The following is a 25784-nucleotide window of genomic DNA, read 5'->3' on the forward strand; positions in this document are numbered from 1 at the left end:
GTTCCTGAGCAGTGGTTCCAAAACAGGGTATTTTTAAAACTCAGATGTTCTGGCCCTGGCCAGGTGGTTCAGTTAGCTGGAGTGTCATCCCGTACACCAAAAGGTTGTGGGTTTGACTACCGGTCAGGGCACACACCTAGGTTGCAGGTTTGATCCCTGGTCAGGGCCCACATGGGAGGCAGCTGATCAATGTTTCTCTCTCACACTGATGCGTGTATGTCTCTCTCTCCCCTCTTCTCTCTCTAAAAGCAGTGAACATGTCCTCAGGTAAGGATTAAAAATAAACCAGATGTTTTGAGTACAGGCCTAATGTGCAGGGAAAATGTCATCCTATACATTTGTTCTTTATTTGGATTCTTTCTTGGTACATTCATTAGAAGAATGGTTATGAGAATAACAGTTATAAACTGGAAATAACTTAGAACTCAGAAGACTTAGTTGTGCACTACGGAAACCCCATCCCACCTAACTTCTCCCATCACTCTGAATGCCAAAGCAGGACATTCCAATGTGGGGCATCTCCCAGAACAAAGGTAGCATCAAAAATTAAACACACACAGCCTAAGTTTAGCCCAGATTTGCCTGAGATTGCTCTCCAGATTTTCAACTAAAAATAGAATACATTTACTTTCATAAGTTTGCTTCACTATATTCTCAACTTAGGCCTTTCCTCAAGCAGGTAAACAGCCACTGAAGAATGCACTTTGGTACTGTTTAAATAAACAACACATCATCCCATTTGATTCCATGCCATTTCCTTGTTGGCAGAAGCATCCTCGACAGGGCATGACCTGTTCTAAGTCCTCTGTCTTTGTCAAAATGTTCTTTATGAGTGTGAGAGGAGATGGCCAGCAGTGGCAGTCCACAAGGATCCAGACCCCTTCACCACTTCTAATGCACACAGCAGGTTGAGTAAAACCAATATACAACCCATTTTCTATTTCTAGGTGGGAGGGAGAAAGGCCCTAAGGACAATTCTGTTTGTGTAAAAGAAGTGAGAGTAAAGAGCACATCAAGCACACACACCCAAAATTTGGCATTTATGATAACCATTTCTTTTCCTTGCACAGTTAACTGTTCTCTCCTCTGCTGGAGGCCAAGGGTTGACCCCACTGAGGCAGAACCCCTGCTCCCATTTGTGGCACAGCTTGGACGGTGGGCTGGAGAATGTGACTGCTGCCTTCAGGAGCCAGGAGGGCCCAAAAGCTACTTGAGCTATAACAGACTGATCTTTGAGGAGTCACTGCCTGTTTTTACCCCTTACTGAAGTAGAGGAAAGGAAGATGAGCACACTTGGCCTTACCTTGGCTTTGTCCAACTAGTTCTTAAGAAACCAGAAAAAGTAGAGAGGGAACCTGCTCCAAGTTTGAGGCTGTCTCCCACACTGACTGACAAGACATTAAGAAAGCATTTACTCACGAAGCAAAGTGTGTAAATATTTTTCTTAGGAAGAAAAAAATACTGATAATACATGGAACAATGTGCACATACAGTCTTGGCACTTTTCCTTCATCCAGTTTAACCAGTCTCTAAACTGGTGACCTCTATATATCTAGAAGTATCTTTTTCTGTAGAACAATCCTATTCAGAAAGTTACAGTGGATAATAACCATGTGTAAGGGTACATTTCTGGATCCTCTCTGGAGGAAAATCTATTCAGCAGCCTATTTCCCTAGAATCCCACTGCCCCCCAACCTCCCAAAAAGCAGACCTGCTTTCTCATTAAGTCCCAAGATTTATAAGCAGCTACATTCACTTCAAAAGATCACTCTCTGGGTTGAAGGAAAAAGCTGGCTGAAAAAGATTTAAAACCCTAAGTTCTTGATTTTCAAAGAAAAATGAAGGGCTGGCTGGGTTTTAACCCTTGGTAGATAAAATGACTGTCCCAATAAAAATATATCACTTCCCAAGATTCCATATTCACATTACACTATGGGGGTTTTCCTACCTGAGTGGATATTCAGGGGGATTTTAATTCTACCTGAAAAATTCAGGAAGAAAAGCTATTAAAACAAATAGCCTCCTAAATCATTTGGTTGTCCCCCTCATTACCAAATTGTGTGTGTGTGTGTGTGTGTGTGTGTGTAACATAAAGTACTATTTATTCAGACCCTAGAAAACTATAATATAAAATAGGACACAGGGCACTGAACATCAAGTTGCTGATTTCTTAAAAAAGAAGAGGACGGTAAGGAGGCAAGTTTGCCTTGGATGATTTCCATGCCTGCCTATTCCAGCTACATAGTATTTTATGTTTATGACCCAGCCTTCAATTTTTCTTTCCTTCCTCTCCTGCTGGCCTTCCATCTCAATGAAAAGCCAGGCAGGAAAAAGGAAAGAAATCCCATGTTGCTGCCAGCCCCAGCTGGGAGGTCTGACTGGGGAAGAGGTTAGAAGGTTACTAAGTTGAGACGTGGCCTCTGAGCACATCCGTGGCCCACAGCCTGCCTCATTTCATGGGGCTTATGCTGAAAGCAGCTTCTGAAGAGATCGCATTGTCCTATAGCCACTGGAGGATAAGATTCATCCTCTTCTGGTAAAGTTGCTTAGGAAATGGAAAGCAGTGCTGCAACCACATGCACAAATACTGATGGGAGTATCTCAAATGTTCAAGGCAGCCTGCTTGGTGCTGGGAAGTATCTTGAATGGGACCATCCAAGATGCTCACTGTGAAAGAAATGGACTTTCATAAGACCATTAACAAATTCTCCAGCCACATATACATTCAAATATATTCCATTAGACATTGAGCTCCACAAGAGCAGAGACTGTACTTTCCATCTTTGTATCTCCGCACAAAGTTGGCACAAGTTCCAAGTTCAGGAAATGTCTGTCAAATGGAACAAAAAGGACGAACAGCACAGCCTTCGGTCATTAGCTTCACCAGTCAAGCACAGTGGCAGCTTCCCATCCTAGTCAGTTTGTCAATTTGTAATCATACAGAAATTAATTAAGCAGCTTTAATCTCTCAAGGGCATTTTACGGAAAATGAACAAAAAACACAGTCATCACTAGCACTCCCTCCAGGCAAAAACTTTAAATTTAAAAAATAAATGAAGCCACTTACAAAGGTTTTTCCTGGGAAACCTCAGCCAAGAAGAATTAACCTTTTAAAAAGCACAATTATATGAAAGGGGCCAAGGGCTGGATACATACTCCCCTGATTTGATACCAACCCCACAGGCCCAGATGACTTCTTCCAACAGATACAATCATTAGAGTCATGAACATGTTCCCGAAGTGTCCTTTCCACTCTACAGAAAAGGAATGAGAGCCCCCTCCTCAGGGAACCACATTTCTTAGATTTCCCATCAGAATGACCTCCATCCTCCAACCTCTCATCACTTCCCCTTTAATGAGAGAAAACAAAGAATGCATATACACAAGGAACAAAGGTAGTAGGACATGGGAAATTTGTGCGGTGAATTGGAGTCCAATGATTTGTGAGAAATACATTTGCTTTATGAAACAGTGTGTGTCTCATTCTAGCTGAGAAATCCTCCCCATCATTCTGCTTTCCTACCTGGTCTTTTTCTCCAAAGAATTCATATCAACAACTTCATTTGTGACCAACTTCACAATGAACAGGAGAGGGAAAGTTTTCAGAAAGGAAAAGTGTTCAGGTTTAAGTTATTAAGTATGGGAAGCATCTTAAAATACAGATAATACCTTAGTGGTTTTTGCCTCCTCCAAAGCCAAGCAGATTAAAAATTAAGCCTTATCCCTCCTTAACCTAAACAGCTTTGCCTATACTTGAAGGACTACTGCTCAGATGGAAGTATGGTAAACAACTGTCAATACCACTGTAGGCACCACAGCAGGGCCAAGGAGGAAAGTCAGTAAGCTGGATCCACAATTCAGAATATTCTTTTAACAGGCAGCTTTTCACTCTGCATCTGAAGCTAAAACTTGTTGCTACTACTATGCAATTTCTTAAAATGAAAGTATTACTCTGGGGAATATTTAAAATATATATCTTTTTCTATTAAAAATATTTATCTTTTTTCCAAAAACAAAAGTCAGTTCCAACTGAAAAGTATTTTTTGAATTATTGGGGATATAGAAAAAGGGGGCAAGTGGAAAAATAAGTGTCTTTGCTACTATCAATGAGACTAGCCTCCTGATAATAAGATTGAAAAGGAACTATCTGAAACAGCAGGAACTGATGTTTTATCTAAGGGCATTTAGTAAGTCACCCTTTCTTTCTTCTGCAGACCAGTGCCAGCTCTATCCTGGGCACCAACGTGCCCTCCAGCAGCCTTTGAAGGGCATATGTTGCTGGTAGGACCTAGAACTGAAGTGGTGTGAATATAAAGTAATGAGACTGATGTGTTTTTTAAACACACATCTGCACGTGTGCACACACAGACAGAGAACACAGAATACATACATTCAGGTGAGTGACACTCCCCACCAAAGTAGTCACCAGGGAGGTTCCACATATCTCAACGATCACCAAAATTCTTACGACATCTCTGGAACTTCCCTCTGGGAACTGTTCACGAGCTACACATGAAAACGGCTCTGACGACTTTACAGGGGCACCTCATTTATGACTCCAAACCCTCTTGTAAATCCTCCTCTTCCAGAGGCTTCAATAGCTTCTGACTAGTTTCAAACTTAAAACTCTCTCTCCTATAACCCCAAAAGATTACAGATTTGCTCACAGAAGGGAGGCAAATCTCCCGAGAAGCAAAATCAGTGATAGAGTAAATCCCTAGTGGCCTTGATCAGTGAATCGTCGTTTCAGATCTTAGCTTCTGCCTGAATAAGAGGGAGAAGTTGGAAGAGATGACCCATAAGGTTCCTTCTAGTTCTAACATTTTAGGAGTCCATGTTTCCAGATGTTTCTAGACTTTGAGGACAGTTCCAGAAATGTTTTCACCAATGACAACATCATTGGAAAAACTATGCAGTATCTTGCTGGGGGCACTCAAGGAGGACAACATACATTGGGACATACAAGCTCTGAAAGGTTTGTTAAATGCCAGTCACATGACTTTATAGTAACAGCTCATACATGCACAGGGAATGCCAACCCATCTGAGATTCCCTAAAATCACATCTTAATCCCTATTCTCAATGAGCCCAGATGGGCAGAAGCACCAAGCACCACCAGGGATGCAAAAGACACATGGTGTCAGCTGATAAGGAAAATAAACCCCAAAGGTCCATGGGACTGAATTTATCAGCTGCATCCAGCTAGATACCTTGTTTCCATAGTATGGAGTTTCAGCATTGTTCTTGCCTGACTTCTGGGCAAAGTTTTTGGACTTCAGATCAACATTGCAGATAACCCTTGGCCATGTGGAGAGTAATAATGATGTCCAATTGTCCTTTATCTCACAAGTGGAACCCTGGAAAAAAGAAGGCTATAAACTGTGGGGTGGGGCTAACTGCACAGTATATGTTCATAGTTCCAGTCAATCTCAATTATCTGCGTATGGATTTTTGCACAATGCGTACTCAGTGCCTACCCAGCTTTCCCTAGGCTCCCGTGGCATACCTTGGGTTGTAGTCCATTATAACAACCTGTTAGTGTGGAAAATCCATGGGATTTGTTGTCAGGAGACCCAGTGGTCCAGCCTGGGCTATGCGGCTTAGCTGAGAGAACCTGAACACCTGCACTGCAGTTTCATCATCTAAAAATGGGGTTAATCCCACTTACATGTTAGGTCTCCTAGTAAGACCAAGTTAAACAATGACTGAAATGGTCTGTCCACTACATAGCATTAATCAATGTTACTTTTTAACAGGGAATGTTAATTAGCTCTTCTAGAAGCATAAACTCAACTGATTTCATTAGGAATATTTACTTGTGGCAAGGGTCAGGAAAAGGGCTAATATAATCTTTTTGGATCTACCAAAGAACTATATTGTTCCACTTCCTTGAAAAAGATGTAACCTATTTTTATCTGCAAGGTCGATTTAAAAATACACCCTGTAAAAAGAAGTCAGATCTATCGGTTTGAGAAGGTATCCCCTCTTTGTCTACCTTTTCTAACTCTGGCTATTGTGCTCCTGAATCTCATTCCAAGTGGATGCTGCCAGATTTGGCCCAGAAGCCCTCGGGCATGGGTCACTTAGGGGGTGGGGAGTGCTTCTGGCCTGGGTCACATGGAGGCAGAAACACAGTTCCCTTGGATATAGACTACAAAGGCCCTGGAACCTCTCAGAACCACATCAAGGTGTTTTGCGATAAAGAAAAACCCAAAGTGAGAACACTCCGTTCTTCAGGATAAATGACCAAGCCCAAAACAAAGACCTCTTAAAAATAGGTAACACTGTTCACGAGGTGCTACTTGGCCCCGGCCATGTTGCTGGACCGTAACAGATACTGATCCACACTTCCTTTTCGCCGACTCACAGTCCGCCTCTCATTGTCAAACATGCGCTGCAATTGCAGTGCCAGCTGCCGGTCTTCTTCCTCTTGCTGCAATTTCTGCTCCATCTCTCGCAGGACTGGGTCTGTTGGGGCCAGACCCACCTCACCACTGCTTTGTCGCAGTTTCTTAAGGGACCCATTTTGTTCCAAGTGCTTGGTCTTACAGTGTCTTTTCCGGCCCCGACGCAAGGAAGGAAGTGGCTCCTCACCTAGGTTGTTTGCCAGAACACCATTAGGCAGATCAAAATGATTCACTGTCTTCAGCTGTTTCTTTGTTTTGAGAACCCCACCCGAAACACTGTTTTTGGGCAGCGCTGAATTAACTGCCGAGATTTTCATGGCCGTGCTTATGCAAGCTTTGTCTAACTTGGCATCTGGGGTTGACCCTGACTCTTCAAACTGCTCTCTTGCCAAAGAAGTCCCACTAGCTCCCACTCTGAATTCTGAAGAACAGCAGGTTTCCAATGGGATCTCAGTGCTCCTTTTACTGTCACTGCCTTGTTCTGCTTTTGTTTGGCTAACAGAGGGGAAATAATCCAGGTCAGAGGGGGTGGGTCCAACACACTCAGAGAGCACATGCCCACTGCACAGTTTTGCATTTAAAGCCAGAACTGGCTTCTCCTTGCTAGAATGGATAACTTCAGAGACGAGCAAGTCTTCCCCTGTTTCTGGAGCCAAGGAGGTGAGGGTGGCTTTTGAAAGGGTTTTTTTGATCTGCCGCTCCTGAAAGATCTGTTCCCACTTCTTGAGGATCCGTGGACTGGCCTCATAAGAAGTCTGCTTCTGTAGGCTTCTGCTTAGGTTGCGGGGTGTTGATTTGATGATGAGGGGACTTAGCACACGGCCATCAGGGAGTCTTTTGGGAGGAGTACATGGCGAGCAGACAATGGGCTTGAAGTGGTTGAGCTCTTCCGAGATGCTGTCGTTGCTCTCAGGGCTGATGGAGCGCTCGGGCTTATGCAGGGAAGCCAAGGATGAGAGGGAGCTGAAGGGCAGACGCTTTTCAATGGTCAAGTCAGGGGCAGAGAGGCAGCGGTTGTTCTGAGTGGACAAGAGGACACCAATAATGGGGTTGGAGGATGGGGTTATAGTTGTGACCTAAAAGAGATAAAAAAGATTATACATACATACGTACGTACATACATACATACATTTTTTTCCCCTTCATAATTCCTTCATAATGGTACAGGGATAGGGAAGGAAAGGGTAAAAAAATGGACAAAGAGTGATGTGAGCCGAAGAAATGGGGAAAATCCCTAACCTAGAATGTTACCATTTGCAGAAATTCCTACAATCTTGAAACAATAAAATTAAAAATCTACAGGGAAAAAAGTCATCTAGAACTTTTAAAAAACATTCGTCTACCAACCCTCATGCCACCCATCTGGCTATTAATTCAAACTCTCTTCCTTCATACCTATTTGTAAAATTCCCCAACATAACCAGTATGCCTAGGACCCTTGTGCCTCTTCTCATGGAACGGTTTCTTTCATGGCCATGCGCAGGAGGTTATGGGACAGGACTAGAAAGCCCCAGGAGCCTGTGTCTAAGGTAATACCTTGGCTTTGCTGGATGGGGCTGCTCGGAGTCTGCTCTTCGTTTTGTCCTGAGCAGTGTCACTGCAGCTCTGACTCCTTTCTACTTTTAGGTTCCTAAAAAAGAATAAATAAAAGACAAATAGTCAAGCATAGCCTATAATGCTAAGGAAAAAAAAAAGAAAATCTCTTCTATGCTTTCAAAGCCACCCACCAAGAAAGACAATTCCCTTGGGCAAATGCAATGGAAAATGAGTTAATTTATAAACAAAACACATTCTAAGAACAAATCCTGTCAAAAGAGAAAGAGTTTTCCAGAGAGGACATTTGGTATAAGCCTTTGTTTCCAAACTAGACTTGTTTCAGTGACACAAGACCAATGGCTGTTTTGCTCATGCTTTGAGAGATACAGGGATACTTCACCTTCCTAAATAGGGTGGAAACAGTGTTCAATCACCTTTGCAAACAACAGATTTTTCCCCCCCCTCTAAATGTCTCTGCAATCAATCTAAATCACCCATGAAACAAATATTTAAGTACCTACAAAATGCATAGCAGTGTTCTAGATTTTTACATAGGGAGTCAAAATTAAATGTAGTCTCTCCCTTAATCCATTACATTTGAGCTTCCAAAGGCCTAAATTCTGGTGATTTAAGAGATTTCAAGAACACGTGATTTTTTTTGTCTTATGCATGTATTACATTATGTAAAACCCACACCAAAACGCACAGTACCTGTATTATAACATTAATCTTACTGTGTAAGAATTACGTGCAGATGACTATCACCTATCCCACAGACTGTCAGTAGGAAGTCTTGATTTTCTTATTATTCACCTTTGTTTCCTACTCTCCAACTCCTGCCTAATACATGTCCGGTGGGAACAGTGCTTTTAGAAAGGCTTGCAACTGATATGTACCTGTTACAACTCTACTTAACAAGCAATTATCATAGACGTTCCATATGCATTCACTGATGAGCATTATCTGAGCCGTGAAACTACAGAGAAGAGTAAGATGCAGGCTAGGTCTTCAAGGAATCCAAGCCCAGTGAGGAGCACAAATAACTCAATACAGTACAGTGAAATGGTACAACAAAAAAGGTGTGCTAAAAGACAGCCTGGCATAAAAGCGGGGTATTAGTTACCTGGAATGAAGTAAGAGCAGAGCTGCAAAAGCCAGAAGTCAAGGTGGACACACAGTCATGCAGATGATCCCAAACAGAAATTAATTCCCTAAATAATTCTACTTAGCTTTGGAATAGAATATATCATATCTACTTTTCTGTAGCAAAAGTTTTACTTTTCAAGTTTTACTATGCCAGGGAAAATTTATAAAGGTGGTAATAAGGTATATTCCCGGTGTACCTCTCCTCTCTAGCAGGCCTGCGCTACCTATCCACAATGGCTCCCATTCCAGCATTTCTGTGTTATTCCTCCCATTCAAAACCCTCTCATCCTGTGTCTCAGGGCCACATCACCTTGCTAGATGGCTTTAATCTGATGAAATAATCTGTGCTATGTTAGTAACAGGAGAGAGTGGTGGCCAACCAGTATTACATGGCTGCACTTCACCAAGAAAATTCAACACTGAACCTAAACAAATAATGTGAGAGTTGTACTATCTAGTGGGAGATTTATTTTGGAACAGATAGGAAACTTCAACATCACCCTATGAAGGCAGCTGCTTAAAAGTCAGCTTGGTTTGTATTTTACCTAGAATAGTATTAAAATCCATTTGCACTCCCAGAACTTACACCAACTGTCAGTGGTGTCAGTCCCCTAGAAGTAAAGTGGATGGCAGATTAAAATGCTGGGGTGAATAACGTAAACTTTGGGTCAGGAGGAATGGATACAGAGCTGAAAAAGACAGCATTATTACTTCAAACATATGACTTGTTTGGCATAATTTCATTGGAGAAAGAAGTAGACACTTAAACGCTCATCGACCTAAGAAAGAACTTTGTAACTTTCAATAGTCACTGATAGCTTTAGGGAATACTGAGCTCTGTGTCATTAGAGGTGTTCAAACTGAGGTTAGACCTATACTTTAAGGTCTAAACAGAACATAATTAAGAATTAGCTTAGTATAATTTTTAAAAACTGGCTATGAACCCATTTTGTAAGCACTAACAGAGTCAAATTTAAAGACATTGGCTACATGCCCAAGTTATCAAATATACAAATTACAAGCACCTATTGCTGAGGAGAACTTCTTACTCCCTAAATGCCAAGTGGTAAAAAAAAAAAAAAAATTTTAAAAAGGCTCAGAAAGAAAACCCACACTTGCATCACTCAAGCACACCACAAAGACACCCAAAGCTGCTTCTGATAATCTAAAATCTTTTTGGTAAGCCTCAATATGGCTGAAACTATCATTGCCTCTTTCATTCATTTGGTCAGCAAACTTTACTGAGCACCAACTCCGTGCAAAGCACTAGAGATGGATTGATGAAAAGATCATCTTTACTGGTGGGAGCATTCAGTCACTGAAGTCCACCACACAGCTGATTTAGATAGCATGAAAATACTATAGGAGAGCAGTAATTATATAGCTAAACTCTCCAAGAGTTATCTTCTAAGAGTTTTATAGTTTTAGCTTTTACATTTAGGTGTCTGATCCACTTTGACTTAATTTTTGTATATGGTGTGAGGTTGAGGCCCAACTTTAATTTTTGGCACGTGGATATCCAGCTGTCCCAGCACCAAATGTGAACAGACTATTCTTTCCTCTTCTAAATGGTCTTGGCACCTTTATTGAAAATCAGCTGACCACAGATATATGAGTTCATTTTGAGACTTTAAATTCTATTCCAAAGACTAATATATCTACCCTCATTTCAGTACTACACTCTTTTGATTGCTGTAGCTTTGCAGTAAGTTTTGAAATCAGAAAAGTGTGAGTCCTCCACTTTTGTTCTTTTTCAAAGTTGTTATGGCTATTTGAGATCCTTTACAATTCCATATGTGAATTTTAGTATCAGCTTTTCATTTCTGCAAAAAAGGATTGGAATTTTAATAGGTATTGCAATGAATCTGTGAAACAAGTTGGGGAGTACTGGCATCATAACAATATTAAGTCTTCTAGTCCATGAGCACAGAGGGTGTTTCCCTTTATACAGGTCTTCTTTAATTCCTTTCAACAATTTTTTGTAGTTCAGTGTCAAGTCTTACACCTCTGTGGTTAAACTGATCCATAACTACCCTATTCTTGTTGATGCTATTGTAAATGGGTTCAGATTGTTCTCTATTAGTGTATAGAAATTCAACTGATTTTTGTGCTGTGATCTTGTATCTTGCAACTTTGCTAGTTTATTAATTCAAATAGTTTTTTCATAAATTCTTCAGGATTTCCTATGTCACTTGTAAATAGGGATAGTTTTACTTCTTTCTTTGCATCTACGTGCTTTTTCTTTTTTTCCAGTTTTACATATAACTGTCATATATAGGGTGGGGCAAAACTAGGTTTACAGTTTTGAGTACATGAAACACAGTTTACATAATAATACTCTTGTACTATTATTTATTAATTGTATTATTTTCCATACAAACAACTGTAAACCTACTTTTGTCCCACCTAGTATTATAACATTGTGTAAGTTTAAGGTTATTTTCTTAGTGGTCACCCTGCGGATTACAATTAACATCTTAATTTACAGAAATCTATTTCAAATTAATATCAATTCAATTTCAATAGCATACAAAAACTTTGACCCTATATAACTTATCCCCCCATTGTGTTGTTACAGTCACACAAAGAATCACAAAAATCATGAATGTGAAAACATTGTAAAAACAATAAACATAATATACAGATATTATTACTATAGTATTTGGTCACCTTAAGAGGCTTCAAAATCCTGGCTGAGACTAGTCAAGAGCAGTAAACTTGATATTGTTCTTAGGACTGAAAGAGCTCAAGTAATACCTTCACTAAAAACAGGGAAGAACTGCTCCTCCCACCTTTGTATACATCCATTTCTGTATCCCCAACCCTAACACAGTGCCAGGCACACAGTGGACATAGTCAATAAATTTCTTGTAAATGAATAAAAATATGTATATATAGAAATGCCTCTCTCTTCTTTAAGGAAAGAAAATTTTAACATTTATTAGGGATCTATTATCTGTCAGGCACTATCCTAAGTGTTTTAAATATGGTGTATCTCATTTAATCCATACAGAAACCCTATGAAATACTAATCATCCTCCTCAATTTACGAAGAACTGAGGGAAGTTATCTTTCCAAGGTTACGCAGCTGGAGCCAAGATTTCACCCTGTATCTCTATGATTCCAAGGCCTGTGCTCTTTCTACCACAGCATACTGATCTTACAGTCTACTCTGCCATAGAACAAACCCAGCATGTCTAGGGAAGCTCTCTCTCCTAAACACATCATGAAATCATAAACAAGAGAAAGCAGCATTGTCTGAAAGGCAACTGGTTTAAAATTTCCACTGCCAAGAGGCCAGATGGTTTCTGGGATGTCTAGTTAGACTAAAAATATCCATAACCACAATGAGTCTGACTTACAAAGAAAAGGAGGGACAGCCAGTATAAACATGCAGCTGGAAAGCTAGAAGATTTAATCCTTATAAAACACTGCTTAAAGAGTTTTCAAATGTTAATGCATGATATAAGAAATTAGTTCATGCTCTCAATTGCTCACTCATCACTCTCTCTCACGCACACATTAGTTTCTTTGAATCAAATTCTCAGGTATGACAGAGCTGAGTCCCACCAAGAAGCTAAAGGCTAGAGAAGACCCTCCTCCCAGCCCCTGGCCTGGGTGTGTGATCCTCCATTACTTCCACCCCCCACCCCGAAACACACATACACACATATCTGAATGAAACCAGCAGCTTCCTTAGGCCTAGTTATAGCTGCCATATAACCAGAAATGGGTGAGATTTTGTTAAAATCCTTCTCTTGTGTTTTTATGAACTGGGTTATCTGCCTTATACAGACCAGTATTCTTTCTTCCTTTTTTAAGTGCACAATTAAGTTTTTAGTATGTTCACAGAGTTATTAACCATCACCACAATCAATTTTAGAACATCTCCATCACCTCATAAAGAAACCTCATACCCTTTAGCTAATACTCCTAAACCCCACCCTTCTCCAGCCCCAGGCAACCACGGATCCACTTTCTGTCTCTACATATTTGCCTATTTCTGGACACACACTTCATTTGCAGATAGATAGGAACACTGCTTCCACAGCATAATGCAAAAGGATTTGAGTCCCCTCAGACAGCATGATAACTGGACAGCTTTTTAGATCCCTGTAGCAACCTTGTATCTTTATAGAACAAGGCAGAGTATAAATTATCCAACAAAAAGAAGAAAGGCAGCTTCTGGTGGAAAGGCAGATCATTTCAAGGCAAAGATCCAAGCACAAGGCCTTTTGTTACAGGGTTCTGAGAATGGTTTGATTGAAAAAGCATAGATTTACAGTCAAGAGAGACCTGAGTTCCAATCCCACCTGTCACTCTACATAAGTGATATGTTCTTGGGTAAGTTGCTTAATTTCTTTGAACTGCATTTTCCTTAGCTGTAAAATGAGAGTAATATTACAGATCTTGTAGGCTCAATGTGAGAACTCAATGCAATGAGGGACGTAAAGCACTCGACATGGCAGGAACCACTGGGAAAAGACTCGCTCCCTCACCATCTGGCCAGGCCCTCTGGAAACCACCGGTATATTTCTACTCTAATATGTCAGAGATTGACTGACACCTCTAAAACCCGCCATTCTTCTTAAGTTCCGCATCACTCTTCCATAAGCTATTTTCATTTTCCTAACCATATTCCACTGCTTTTAATGGAGGCAGCACAGGGACCTACAAGAAGGCCATGGGGAAAACGGGGTATATTGTAGTGGAAAGAGCCAAGAATCCTCTGTTCTAACTCAGTTTTCTACTAGTCTAGCAGCCTAAGGTTTGGCAAGCCATGTTCTCTCTGGGCTTTGGCCTTCTCACCCATAAACAAAATAACAGATAAGGCAATATTTAAGGTCCTTTTCAGCCCTAAGAGTTCAAGCTCTGAAAGATAACAAAATAGCAGCAACAACACCTTATCATGTGCCAGCAATCCTGCAAGGCACCATTTACTTAAATACAATTTTTATGGAATGGCAGTACTAGCATTACTGCATCACTTTCTTTTTATTATTTTAAACTGCAAAGAGGATAGATGGTTTGATTATATTTCTTTTTATGGTTATTCTCCATTTCCAAGAAGAATTTCAAGTGACTTAAAGTAAAAATACATAAAGACTGAGCTTTAATACAGAATAAAGGCTACATTAAATAATAAACATAGGAAGAGTATATAAAAAGATTTTTAAAAAATTATAGGTCCTATGTAACTGCGGAACAGCTCAAAACGGTCCCATCCTGTTTAATGAGATACTGAGCTGCTTTTCAGAGACAAGAGACCAAGACCGCAAGCTGCACAGCTGAAGCATATGCAGAGGAGAGAACTTTGATCTCCGGCTGCACCTGGACCAAAGGACTGGGACATAACCAGAACCTGAACACGGGTACCTTTTCAGAAGCAGAGGGCCCACTGTCCAGGAAGATCCTTCAATGACACCCCTTACCATAAATAGCCAAGCTCCAATATCCTCCAATTAAAACTTGTCCGGCCAGCGCTTCTGCACACCTGTTTCCCCTATACCTTAAAACCCGACCTGAATCCTGGATCGAGGAGTCCAGGCTTTTGAACATTAGCTTCCCATTCTCCTGAGTGGTGCCATTCATAAAATAGCCAATGTTTCTCCAATGCAGTGCTTGGTGTTTGGCTCTACTAAGCGCCTGGTGGATGAACTCCTTCTGTTCTATAACACATGTTGACTAAAACCATGATGACTGAATTGAAAACTCTGTCCTAATCTTAAACTTTGTGACAGCCAAAATAAAGAGGAAAACACAACTGGACATGTAGCTCGTAGAAAAGGCACTAGCTCAACAGAGTTTTTCCAGGCTGAGCTTTTAGAAAAATACGCAACCAGGTTTTTTGTTTGATTCTAGAGGGGAATTAGGAGTAAAAAGAAATAAAATTTAAAAGCAAACAAACACACCAGTTGTTTAGATATGTAAAATAAAATTTAACTTTACAATTGTATATCAAGTTAATTTTTTAAATTAACATATATTTTGTGATTGACTTAGAAATGACCTAGAGTTAACTATTACTCTATCTGCCTCTTTCGAAGAAGTTTCATTTTCGAAGGGCTATAGAGCTTCACTGATAGTGCTGCAAAGCCCTCTTAAAGGCTTTGAATTTCTCAAAAGAAAAAAGACCGAGCTGCTGGCAAGACTCACAGCCAGAATCTGTTGATGGATTCCTTCCAAAATAACCATCCCATCAGGCCTGCTCACTCTTACCTCCTTCATGCTTTTGGGCTTAAGAAAGAAAAGTTTATAAAGTAGGTAAGTAAAACAAATGCAGACTTATTTGATTTAAATACAGTTGTAAAAAGTTTAAAAGCTTTTACATATAAATCTTTTTTAGGAAAAGAACTTGCTTGCAGAGAAAAACTTGTCTTTCTTTGCTGCTTGAAAGAAAAAAATGCATTTGAAATAAACAAAAACTAGTAACAACCCGAATTCTTTTTTTTTTATTGTGGTAAAATATATAACATAAAAGTTACCATTTTAACCATTTTAAGTTTACCATCACATTGTTGTCCAACTACCACCAAGTTAATTCTTTTTCAATATATCCATATGCTACATCTCACTGTCAGCACTAACAACTCCATATTGTTTTCCTAAGTTACATTTGCAACTGGAACTCAGTATTTCTTTACCTAAGGGAAAAAGTATGTTGACTAATAAATGCAATTCACAGTATTACCATAATAGACCTTCTAACCTAAGGTTTCCATGACATCAACAATTTCCTACCAACCAAGTCCAATTGTTTTAACAACTATACTAATAACTGAACTCAGCCCACCACCTTGGATATTTTTAAAAAATGAATACTGAAATCCAGAAATGTGTAATACTAATCACAAACATTTTTTAACAGTATACTGTTAAGTGAACATTTTCCTATAAATTAGTCCCGCTGTGGCTCAGTGACACAGGATAATGACAAGGATGGGCAAAAGAGCAGGAAAAGATGATATATTACAGACATTCCAGAGCCACACACAATCCAAAGCACACCCCACCATATAGGCTTTATGTTCTGCTCTTTAGAGAAGAATTTTCTAAGTTCCTTGATAGGCATTTCTAGGTATGTATTAACCTGCAACTAGCTCTAAAAGAATGAATTACAAGGGTAGAGACTGGAATTGGTGATAAGTAATTCATCTAATAACCACTCCAACTAACTGTGGTAATTTGGCCTTGGCATCATATTTGGATTTTAATAAAAAAAAGTTTCCAAGCCATTCTAAATTATGAGATATTAATTAATCATAGATTGCCTAAAGCAACATTTATTTGTTTCAGGAAGTATTTATTGTGATTTGATTGGGAGAATTATATGACTTTTATCTCTTTTCAGTAGATCCCTCTTATAATCATTAAGATACATGCTTGCTATAAATGGGGGGGGGTGTCCATATACACAATCAGCAGCTTGACAATTCTTAGTCAAGCAATCTTTTTTAACTTTAGAGAGTATCTACAGTCAACTCATATAGACAAAGCAAGAGTTTCGTTTTCTTGGGTCCTGATTACATCAATCAAGCCTAAGTGGCTACAACATAGTGTCCATTCAACAAATAAATGAGTGAATAAATATTCTAGGAAAGGGCCTTCCTGGAAGAGTTACTATTACCTAGAGAAGGGAAGGCATTTAAGGGAAGGGGAAGGTAGTGAATTTTACTCTCAGAAATAACAGGAAATCAGACTGCTCTAAGGATTCAGATACAAAAACTACATCAGGGATCACAATAGTATATACTTCATAACATTCTTAAGCTTGGTAGCTTTTTTGGGTCATATTTATTAGTAACCAGCAATAAAAAGCCTTCAAATAAAAAGGGTCAAGGTATATATCCATAGGGGCAGCAAGAGAGATCTACTTCACAGTGTTGCTGGTAGGTAAGAGAGGAGCCTTAGAAATAAGGGTAAGCAACGCCAGCTTTAAACAACAAAAAAGAGATAACAAAATAGGGTGAAATGATGATCTTTTCATCTTTATATTAAAACAGCATGACATGTAGTAGCTGCTCACAAAATGTCTGTTGAATGATTCCTTCCTACGTTCTTCCTCCATTTGTTCTTCCCTTCTTTCCTTCTTCTATCCTTCCTTCCTTCCTTCCTTCCTTCCTTCCTTCCTTCCTTCCTTCCTTCCTTCCTTCCTCCCACCCACCCACCCACCCATTTATCCATCCATCCATCCATCCATCCATCCATCCATCCATCCATCCACCCATTCATCCAACTAATCCTTCATTATTTCCCAATCACCCAACATCCAATTCAATTACCCCCCGCTTCTCCTCCCAAGGTCCTGCAAAGTCTAAAGCAGGGGTGGGGAATGTTCAGCCCAAGGGCCGCACAAAATCATTTGGTCTGGCCCTGCCAACGCAACTGCAAGCAGGACTCAAAATTCAATAAATCTAGGAGCTTTTTCATAGCTAATTTTTAAGTTGATAATTTTGTATGGCACTTGAATGATGTTATGAATATCCAAGTGGCACTTGCCAGAAAAAAGGTTCCCCACCCCTGGTCTAAAGATCAAGAGGTTCCTTGGCAAGGGTCTTAAAAACTTTTCCGTTTGCCCTCTTGAAACCTATCAAGATATATTTTAGTTCTAGGCACTGAAAACAAAATCAACTCTGGTCTTGCTACTAAAAGAAAAAAAGTCCACAGACAGAATCCGTGGATATTGTCAGCTGAGGAAGGCCTTATTGTTTCCTCCCAGGATGGAAAGTTCACACTTTGCAGCAGAGCAATTAGCACAATCTTACCCTGAGGATACCAGAAATGGGTAAAATTCACTTTTCTTTAAAAATTCAGGTCAGCCCCTTGTCCCTCAACCATATTTGAAAACCAGTTTCCACCTCTTTCCCCACTCCCACCTCCCCTAAAGTGGCTACAAAAAATAGGTTTGCTCCTCCAGTCCCTTTTGTCTCATACCCCAAAACGAAAGAACCCTGACTGAATTAAATATCAGTCTCTTACCCTGCCAGGAAAGCTAAGGAGTAGGAGTTGTTCTTAGAAACAAATGCAGAGCGATGTGTCTGTGTCATCTTGCCTCGGGAAGGTTCTTCATTCTCTGAATCTGAGAGACGTGCAGGACACTGGTAGGAGAGAAGGGAGACAACACTGTCCATTTGGGGTTCCCATTGAGTGTCCCATAGCTATTGTTGCAAATCTCTCTATTATATTTCACTTCTATCTGAGCTCCAATCTATGTTTATGTTTCCAACAGCCTCCTGAAGATCCCAATCTTGATATCCCAAATGTAGCTCAAACTTTATACAAAATCAAACTCACTATATATCTTCTCTAAGCCCCACTTCCAACCCAACTGGAAGCCTCAATGTCATCTATGACTCTTTTCTTTCCCTTTCTTCGAAGTCATAATAACACTGTATAGAGGTTTTGAGTACCCCAACACTTCTAAATATTTTATTTCATTTACTGTTTATATCAGCTCTATTAAGAAGGGATTAATTAGTTGTCTTTTACAGATGGAAAACTGAGGCTCAGAGTTAATTTGCCTAGTATTGTAGAGTTAATAAGTAGCTGGCACTGGTACTTAAATCCAGAACATCTGTCTCCAAACTACCTCCATGCTAATTCCACTCTACTCCATTTTACCACTGAAATGTCCCTCAGATCTAAGTCTTCCCATGTACAACCAATTGTCATTGTCTCTCCTTAGATTCTCATCATCCTCTGCCTGGACTGTTGCAATAATCTACTTACTGGCCTCACTCTCTTCAGCCTTTCTTCCCTTCAGTCCCCTCCAAGTACACAGAGAGAATCCTGCTTAATTACTAGTAACTTCAGGATAAAGTCTAAACACTTCAAAACTAGACTCAACTTTCTTTCAGAGTTTTTCTCATACTAGTTCCCACACGGGAACTCCTTGAGTTCTAGTACAACCAAACTACCTTATATTCTCCACGGGTACAGTATAGTCTTCCAAAACCTCTGTTCTTTGGACATGCTATTCCCTTTGCCTAATATTTCCCTTCCACATTCTCTGCAGATAAAACACTCACTGGCCTTTCAGAGGCATCTTAAATGTCGCTTTCTCTGAAAGAGATTCCATGTATCCCTGGAGTCAGCCTTTTTCATCTTGCTGGCACTCATTCATTTACCTTCTTTCATTTTGGAGTCTCTTTTTATGTCTTTCCATTTACATTTGAGGTTTATTTTATATATACCTTTTGTATACAACATATAGTGAGTATCTGCCTCATGATTCAATATGACAGTCTTCTTTTTAGAGGGAGCAGCTAATCACATTGAACTACAGCTTCTTATTTAAGAGTCTGTCTTCTGCTTTAGACAATAAACTCTGTGAGAGCAAGTGGCCATCTTTTCTTTAAGATTCCCAATACCATTATAGAGCAGGTAAACAAAAAATGTCTAATCATCTAATGATTAACCATTATCTAATGACCAAACTACCAAAATAAGAGTTCTAGACGGAGGCATCATCTTATGGCACAGAGTACCCTGCACTTCTGAAATGCTTTGTTACTCTTTAGGCTGACAAGCACATACTACAATAGGCTACGTTTCCCAATAGTTAGCCTTTGAAAAATAGTTGAAAGATTACAATTTACAGGGAAACTTTTCAATTTTGTAGAGTACCGCCCCTTAAAGAAACCTGCTATACAAACTGTTCACTGGAGAAATTTTTTAACAGTACTAACCTATTATCAAATTTTATATAATATTCTCTTTTCAACTCTGAGAACAAGAAAAAGCTTTGACATCTATAGACGCAACAGAGAATAAATAATGACAATTTCTATTGAGATGTTTCCACATAATCAATTCAGTACCAAATAAAAGAATGTCCAAATCCCAGCTCTATTACTTAAAGATCATGGTCACTATAGGTTAGTTGTTCTATCTTTCTGAGCCTCAGTTTCCTCACCTATAAAATAAAGACTGTTCCATCTACCACAAAGATTGTGATAAGCCATTAAAAGCACTTAGTACATTAACAAGTAGTAAGGGGGCTCAACAGAAGATAGATTTTAATCAATTTAAGTACTATTAATCTTTTAAGAAAAAACTTTAGCATTATAATAGATATACACTAGGTTACTTTTAATTATTGAAAAATACATTTACATTATTATAAGTAATTATGTAGATAGAAGGTACCCCCCCCACACACACATCTCTCTATATTTCCACCCCCACAAAACCTAGAACCATAAGATAGGAAAATATTTACCCTTCATTTTTCCCTTTAGGTAAAAATAAACTTATAGTACTATGAATTCATAAAATAGTATAAAACATGCATAACAAATCACCAATGTGATATATTTTTAAATGTATATAAACATTTAAAAGAATGATAATAGCCAGAGTTGGTGAGGGTGTGAGGAAATTAGTTTAGGGCTTTATTGAACTATTGGTGGAAGGATAAGTATATACAAACTTTCTGGAGGTCAAATAAATAAGTACCAAAAGTCTTAAAAAGCACACTCTCCTTGACCTGGTCATTCCACTTCTGACAATTTATTAGAAGGGACTAATCACAGTGGTGGTTTAAGATAGTGAAATATCAACAGGGGATAAATTAAATTAAATTAATTCTACAGTAAAGAATACTAAGAGACCACTAAACAATGATGTGGGATTCTTTATTTACATGGGAAGACATCCACAATTTAATAGTTTATAAAAAAGGTTTAAAACAGTATGTACACTGGGTTGTATTTTCTAAAAAGAAAAAAACATACATAGTGTATATCCACTCAAAAAAGAAGTCTGGCAAGACATTTACTAAAATGTTTATAGGGATTATCTCTAAGTTGTGGGATGACAAGAAATTTTTCACTTTCTGCTTTATATATAAATCTTTGGTATGACTATAATTGTTATACCAAATTGTTTTCCAACAACTCACATTATCAGAGATGATAATCTCTGATTCTGGAATAAGCACTTTCCTTCCTCCATCTGAATTCAATTTGATAAACTTGTATCAAACACTTGTGATATGCAAGGCACTGTAGGAAATTTTAAATTAGGTAAGACATTTCCTATACACAAGAAACTTGCAAATTTAGTAGAGAAACACAAACACACAAATAACCCATAAGATAAGGGAGAATGAAATAAGTCCTGTAAAAGTTACAAAGTAGGGGAAGGGTGTTTGGAGGGGAGAGTGGATGATGGGAGTGGAGAGAAACAAGTGAGGAATCTCTATAGGTTCCAGGAACGTGACAGCTTTCAAACTGAACATGGAACAATAAATAGCCTTTCAACAGGTAAGCTGGGTGACATTTCAATGGGATGAAGTTGTAAGAACAAAGGCTCTAAGGAGGGAAAATACAGAGTATATCTTTGGGGGAAAGCAAACAGCTCCAATTCCTAGAGTTTGGGGTGTAAGCAAGGGTGGAAATATAAGCTAAAATAATACTAAGAACCTGAATGTTGGGGTGAAGAGTTCTCACTTAATTCTACAGGAAACAAGGAGTCCCTGAGGTTTGGGGGGCCGGAGAGTAAAATAATCAGTCCAGCTCTAACACTCTCTATATAAAACATAATCCTTCATTTGGCTTCCCACTAAAGTCTACTTGAACTTCTGTTTGGTTCCAATTTGAATGTAGCCCTGGCTAAATGAAATTATTTGTTCAACACCAAAAATTCATAATACTTATTTAAAGCAAAATTAGAGCCATTTAAAAGTCCTCAAAAATATAAAAGCAAACAGAAAAAGGGTAAAAATTACAACACTTTAAAACTTGAAGTGTTCATAGTAATTGGTATATATACCACTTACAACCTTTTCTAGCAATTTGGTTGGTAAATAAGTAATAAAAAAATTCAGGCAAGATTTAGCTCAGATTTTATTCAATTTGTTTTTGCACAGAAAATGTCAGAACTGGCTATTACCAATAAAAAATGAGTCTGAGGATTTGTACTTCCTGATTCCTTTTAGGATTAATATTAGGTCAATGCAATTGATTTCTATTTCAAAGACGGTAGTGGCAAAAGAAAAAAATCATTAGAGAAATTTCCTAGTCTTGACATGAATTAATACTAGAGATCATTTCCTGGAGAAAACCTGGATCTGGCAAGGTTAAAAACAGCAGGTTCTTTTTATCAAAAGACCATAGCAAGGGTAAGTGTACTTCTCTGGGTTGTTTTGCCTGATGGCCCTAACAGACAGTTCTGCTGGAGTGACGTCACCAAAAGAACTGCAATCTTTAGACCACAGACCATAGTTGGGGCTGTTAGTCAGAAGACATACTACATGCACAAGATTATCATATATTTCATTCTTTCCTTCCTAGCCAAATATCCTCTCTGGTAGCGGTCTCTTTCCTTTTATAGTTCCCAATGAACAGAGCATTAAGAGTACACAAGCATTTTATGTTTGTTAAACTGAAGCTTTTAGAAGGTTGAAACCCTATAAAATGCAAGTGGTTGTTTTTAATAATATTTAAATAATAAAAATTATTATTATAACTGGATTCAAAAAGGCCCATATGCTTGTTGACCATCAGCAAATACTATCAATCCAAGAAAGCTTAAATAATCTAATTTTTTGAAATTCAGGAAAAATGCCTTTGCAGAGAGTACATCAAAAGCACAGAGAAATTAAGTAACCTGGCCAAAGTTAGTTGAACAGTCTGTTTTAATGCTGGGACCTGTTTAAGAGGCAGACTTCTAAGGCAGAGATTTTCCCCCCCTCTATTCTGCTATATTGTCTGTCTTTATATATGGTTGAGCTTTATTAATTAGAAAGATAACTGAAATACTAACAAGCCTGAATCACAAAACATTTTATAAGAGAAGACTCTATAGATATGTTAAGTACATACAGCAAGCAATAAAAAATGTCCAATCCAATAACACTTACTAAAGAAAAAACTCAATTGAAATTACCCATTTGAGCTGATCAGTGCACCCTACAAAAGTGCTTTCGGATATAAGTTAAATATACCACTTCCAACCTTTTCCAGTAATTTGCTTGGTAAATAAGTAATAAAAAAATTCAGGCAAGCCTGGCCGGACGTGGCTCAGTGGTTGGGCATCGACCTAGGATCCAGGCGATCGGGGTTCAATTCCCAGTCAGGGCACATGCCCGGGTTGCGGGCTGCAGCCGATCAATGACTCTCTCATCATTGATGTTTCCAGCTCTCTCTCTCCCTCTCCTTTCCTCTCTCTGAAATCAATAAAGATATATTTAAAAAAAAAAAAAAAAATTCAGGCAAGATTTAGCTCAATTAAGTCTAATTAGGTTAAGTTTAAACTAAGTATCTAATCTAATATAATCTAATACCTTATATCTAGTACTGTGCTGCCTGGGCATTTTATTATTATTTTTTTCTTTTTTTTTAAATATATCTTTATTGACTTCAGAGAGAGGAAAGGAGAGGGAGACAGAGAGCTAGAAACATCAATGATGAGAGAGTCATTGATCGGCTGCAGCCCGCAACCCAGGCATGTGCCCTGACTGGGAATCGAACCCTGATTGCCCGGATCCCAGGCCGACGCTCAACCGCTGAGCCACGCCCGGCCGGGCTGCTTGGGCATTTTAAAGAATAAAGGGAAATTCAAACTTTAAGGAAATCTAGTAGAGGATGTAAGACATACAAAACTCAAATATCAAATAACACATAAGTCAAAAGGACAATATATGTATAAAATTTACCACAAGTAATATACTGTACTAGGTTTTTCCTCTCACCTTTTTTCCCTACTGTTCCCTTAATCCTTCCACACAATCACATTGTCCCATTCATAAATTACTTTCTCCAGCTCTCATCTGGACGCTAAGTTTCTCACTACTCGTAAGCTGCACAGTCAGTTGGAACTATTACTGGCCTCAGAGGTCACCAACATAGGTTTTTTAGATCCATGTCACCTAGGCTAATTGCTGATTTTGAGGCAGATGTCCACCAAAAAAATGATCTACTCACCCGCTCCAGATTTGTTTTCAGTACTAATGGCTCATCTCTCTTTTTCTGTTCCTCCATTTTCCTTTTCCCTGTTTCTGTATCCTCTGGTAACAGCTTTTGGATTTGATCTTCAGAGGTTTTCTCCTCTTGTAACTTTTCTTCTTTCAGCTAAAAATACAAATCACACCGACACAGTAGAGTTTGGGGCAACTACTGACTTGAAAATATCTTTTCCTCAGTAGTCTATTAGAACAAACATCACATGGCAGTTTTGAGACTATTTTCCTTATTGGATATAAAGCCCTCTTAATTCTTAATTAAATCAGCTTTTACTTGACTCTTGCCAAGCATACGCTTCATGGCTTAAGATTTAACTGTTCTGCATTCTTGAGCAATATGAAACCTTACAAGCTAATACACAACCAAAAAATAAAGTTTATTCACTTAGCTAAAAGAAGCGGAACTTAAAAACTTCCTTATTGCCATAAACCAGATATAAATGTGTTGGACCAGGAGAACAGCAGAGATGTAGGTCACAGAGGGCCAGAGAAGCTAGGTTAGGCAACATGGGTCTTTAGGCCTGAGAGCAACAAAAAAAATGACTTTATCGCAGTTCCAGTGTCCTACAATGTATGCTATTAATCTTGCAGTCCAGAGATTAGGTCAAGACAGATGACTTAGAAAGAAATTTACAGCAGAGGCATATGGGGGAGGTAGCATGGTGTTATGAAAATAAGATGGGCTTTGGAATAAAAACCTAGGTTCTAGTGGTTCTGTCATTTATTTACCAGCTAGATGATCTTTGGCAAATAAACCATCATATGCTCACCTATGAAACAGAGATAATGCTACTTACTTTGCAGATATTGTTATAAGAAGTAAATGAGAATAGAGTATTTAATGTATCATGATGTACTTACAGTAATCAAGAGTTTCCTTTCCTAATCTCCTTTTATTCTCTTTTCACTACCCAGGGTTTTAATAAAATTTAAATGACAATGTGTATCAAAGCAATTACAGGCTACTAATATTTTTAATCATACTGGCTAAACAAATAAAGCTAAAGAACAAATAAATATTTTTCATTGGCTGTTGCCTCAGGGTTAAAAAAGCAATATTAACAATAAAGATTTAGTCTTATCTTTTTAATTCCTATAGGTCTGATTCCTACAAGCCTGAACTAGTCTTTAACACAGAGTCTAATTAAAGAGGTTATGAATATTTAAGGAACACCATACACAATGTTATATTAGGAGGAGATTCAAATAAAATAATGTAGTCCCAACTCTTCCCAAGTCAAACAAGAACACAAGAGGAAGAAAAGCAAATCCATATCCAGGAAGCAAGCAAACCTAAGCGATGCTAAAGGCCCATGTGAAAGATCAATGCCTTTTGATGATCTTACATGAGAAATTCTGTTCAACAACTTAACCACAGACTACACAGAGGGGCATTTCACTTTTAGAGGATACAGAGGCAGAGTGGCACCAAAGAGGACAGGTTTTAGCATTGTAATAATTGTCAATGACCAAACTCTAGGTGTCAGGTGCTGAGCTAAGCACTATACATACATGATCTCACTTAAGAAAACTAAGGTTTAAGAGGTAGGTAATGTGTTCAGATTCACAGAGTTGTTGCCCTAGAGCTGGAATTCAAATCTAGGTTTATCTCCGTGGTTCTCAACCAATGATTTTGCCTCTCAGGGCACAGCTGGCAATGTCTGGTGACACTTTGGTTACAACTTAGGGATGGAGTGTGTGTGCTACTGGCATCTAGTGGCTAGAGGACA

The 25784-nt window shown here is 38.8% G+C and overlaps 1 protein-coding gene across 1 annotated transcript in view; it reads right to left on the reverse strand.

Annotated features, from left to right (window-relative positions):
* Positions 1–328: 328 nt before the first annotated feature.
* RNF169 (ring finger protein 169) overlaps positions 329–25784 on the reverse strand; it is a 60695-nt gene continuing 35239 nt past the window's right edge. The window contains exons 3-6 of the mRNA XM_081153019.1: positions 24017–24163; positions 18069–18187; positions 7944–8037; positions 329–7483 (exon numbers count right to left, since the gene is read on the reverse strand). Of these exons, the coding sequence (XP_081009145.1) occupies positions 6299–7483; positions 7944–8037; positions 18069–18187; positions 24017–24163 (1545 nt within the window). The 3' untranslated portion in view covers positions 329–6298. The remainder of the gene's footprint in view (positions 7484–7943; positions 8038–18068; positions 18188–24016; positions 24164–25784) is intronic.

Source organism: Miniopterus schreibersii (genome assembly GCF_964146895.1).
Source record: "Miniopterus schreibersii genome assembly, chromosome: 12".
In the NCBI taxonomy this organism is placed as follows: Eukaryota; Metazoa; Chordata; class Mammalia; order Chiroptera; family Miniopteridae; genus Miniopterus; species Miniopterus schreibersii.